This window comes from Gymnogyps californianus, unplaced genomic scaffold, assembly GCF_018139145.2.
Source record: "Gymnogyps californianus isolate 813 unplaced genomic scaffold, ASM1813914v2 HiC_scaffold_40, whole genome shotgun sequence".
NCBI classification, from domain to species: domain Eukaryota; kingdom Metazoa; phylum Chordata; class Aves; order Accipitriformes; family Cathartidae; genus Gymnogyps; species Gymnogyps californianus.
The window spans coordinates 178302-180985 of NW_026114290.1; the positions used below are offsets into that span (position 1 = coordinate 178302).

The following is a 2684-nucleotide window of genomic DNA, read 5'->3' on the forward strand; positions in this document are numbered from 1 at the left end:
TTTGCTTGGCCGCGTGGTTCCTCGGGTTGTGGCCCCTTGGGTCTTCGCTTCCGAAGTCACCCCCGTGGGCGTAGGTAGGACAAAATCCATGGATTTGAAGGGATGGAGCCAGGTGAGGGCAGGCAGCGCTTTGGAGCCGCTTCTCCTGCCTGCAGAGCTGCTGCAGGCAGCTTGGACGTGATGCCCGAGGTGGCAAACGTGGACACGGTGCCCGAGGTGGAGCCTGCCGGCTCCCAAAAACCTCCCGTTGCTTGTAGAGCCAACGCGTCCTGCCTCCGTGGCGCTGGGCAGGGAGAGGTGCGGGCAGGGGGAAGTGCGGGCAGGGAGAGGTGCAGGCAGGGGGAAGCGCAGGCAGGGCAGCGTCAACGCTTGGGTGTCCTAGGGGAGCGGTTTTACAGCCGGGAATGTTGATGGACCACCAGGAGAAGGAGCAGAAAGGGTCGAATTATGGGGGGGACACCACAAACGAGGATCACCGAGGCAGGACGAGCCACCGCGCAGCCTTGGAGCATCTTCTGCTCTCCGGCGTTGGCTCGCGGCGGCGGTACCGGCTGGGAGGAGGTGGCTGGGGTCCGTTGGGGACATCCCGGTGCCACCACGCTTCGTCCAGGGAAGGGTTTGTCCCACGGGTTGATGGCGTGCGCCGACCGGCTTTTTTCGGGTGATGTTTGGCGTACCCGGTGGTGACGACGGTTAACTGATTGATGCCAAACTGTTCCCAGGTCACTTGAGGGAAGCCCCTTCCCCTCTCATGATGCATTCCCCACAGATGCCGCAGTTCCAGGGTTTGGTCCACCAGTCGCCACCTCAACAAACTATCCAGCCAAAAAAACAGGTAAAAAGGAAAGCAGAGCACCCAACCGCGGGGGTCCCGACCGACGGGGACCCATCGTCTTCCCACCAGCGGCTTGGGAGCGAGCGCCGAAAGCCCAGGGGCCAGCGGTTTGCATCGGGAATTTGGGGATGGGCTTGGAGGGGGGTGGGGGGGGGAATGAGGGAAGGGCGTCCCCGAACGTTTGGTGACCCTTTGGGCTTTTTTTCCCCGGCGGCAGGAGATGAGAGCCGCCTCCGTCGTCCAGTCCCAACCCCTGGTGGGGAAGGAGGAGAAGATGCATTCGCCCGTCATCCGTAACGAGACCTTCAGCCCCCCGTTGCGGCAAGATCCGCCGAAACACCCGGAGAGCATCAAACCGCCCGCGCACATCCCGCAACGTGAGTCCGGGGACGCGCCGGTTCCGATGGCCCCCCCCCCCGATTTCGGTGGCGGAGACCCCCCATCGCCCCTCATTTTGGTGGCGGAGACCCCATCACCCCCCATTTTGGTGGCAGAGACCCCCATCACCCCCCATTTTGGTGGTGGAGATCCCCATCACCTCGTGTTTTGGTGGCGGAGACCCCCATCTCCCCCATTTTGGTGGCGGAGACCCCCATCTCCCCCCATTTTGGTGGTGGAGACCCCCATCACCTCGTGTTTTGGTGGCGGAGACCCCCATCTCCCCCCATTTTGGTGGTGGAGACCCCCATCACCTCGTGTTTTGGTGGCGGAGACCCCCATCTCCCCCCATTTTGGTGGCAGAGACCCCATCTCCCCCCATTTTGGTGGTGGAGACCCCCATCACCTCGTGTTTTGGTGGCAGAGACCCCCATCTCCCCCCATTTTGGTGGTGGAGACCCCCATCACCTCGTGTTTTGGTGGCGGAGACCCCCATCACCCCCCATTTTGGTGGCAGAGACCCCATCTCCCCCCATTTTGGTGGTGGAGACCCCCATCACCTCGTGTTTTGGTGGCTGAGTCCCCATCTCCCCCCATTTTGGTGGCGGAGACCCCCATCACCCCCCATTTAGTGGCGGAGACCCCATTACCCTCCCATTTTGGTGGCGGAGACCCCCATCACCTCCTATTGTGGTGGCTGAGTCCCCATCACCCCCCCATTTTCGTGGCTGAGACCCCCATAACCCCTCATTTTGGTGGCAGAGACCCCATCACCCCCCCATTTTGGTGGTGGACACCCCCATCACCCCCCGTTTTGGTGGCTGAGACCCCCATCGCCACTCATTTTGGTGGCAGAGACCCCCATCACCCCCCATTTTGATGGTGGAGGCCTCATCACCCCCCATTTTGGTGGCAGAGACCCCATCACCCCCCCATTTTGGTGGCGGAGACCCCCATCACCCCCCATTTTGGTGGTGGAGACCCCATCACCCCCCATTTTGGTGGCAGAGACCCCCATCACCTCCTATTTTGGTGGCTGAGTCCCCATCACCCCCCATTTTGGTGGTGGACACCCCCATCACCCCCCCATTTTGGTGGTGGAGACCCCCATCACCCCCTATTTCAGCAGCTGAGACCCCATCACCCCCCATTTCGATGGTGGAGACCCCATCACCCCCTATTTTGGTGGCTGAGTCCCGATCACCCCCCATTTTGATGGCGGAGACCCCATGACCCCCCATTTCCATGGCGGAGACCCCATCTCCCCCCATTTTGGTGGTGGAGACCCCCCATCACCCCCAATTTCGGTGGCTGAGACCCCCCGTCACCCCGGGGCGATTCCCTCTCGCCACGGGGCTCCCGGGGGGGGGGACCCCGATAACCTCTGACAGGAACCGCTGCTTTTTAGGGACGGAGATGAAACCCATGGAGGGGGGACGACCCGTCATCAGACCCCCGGAACAAAACCCCC

General features: G+C 62.4%; 1 protein-coding gene across 1 annotated transcript in view; it reads left to right on the forward strand.

Annotated features, from left to right (window-relative positions):
* The first annotated feature begins 351 nt into the window (after positions 1-351).
* ECSIT (ECSIT signaling integrator) overlaps positions 352-2684 on the forward strand; it is a 4046-nt gene continuing 1713 nt past the window's right edge. Inside the window, exons 1-3 of the mRNA XM_050914398.1 lie at positions 352-835; positions 1053-1212; positions 2622-2678. Coding sequence (XP_050770355.1) covers positions 752-835; positions 1053-1212; positions 2622-2678 — 301 coding nt within the window. The 5' untranslated portion in view covers positions 352-751. The remainder of the gene's footprint in view (positions 836-1052; positions 1213-2621; positions 2679-2684) is intronic.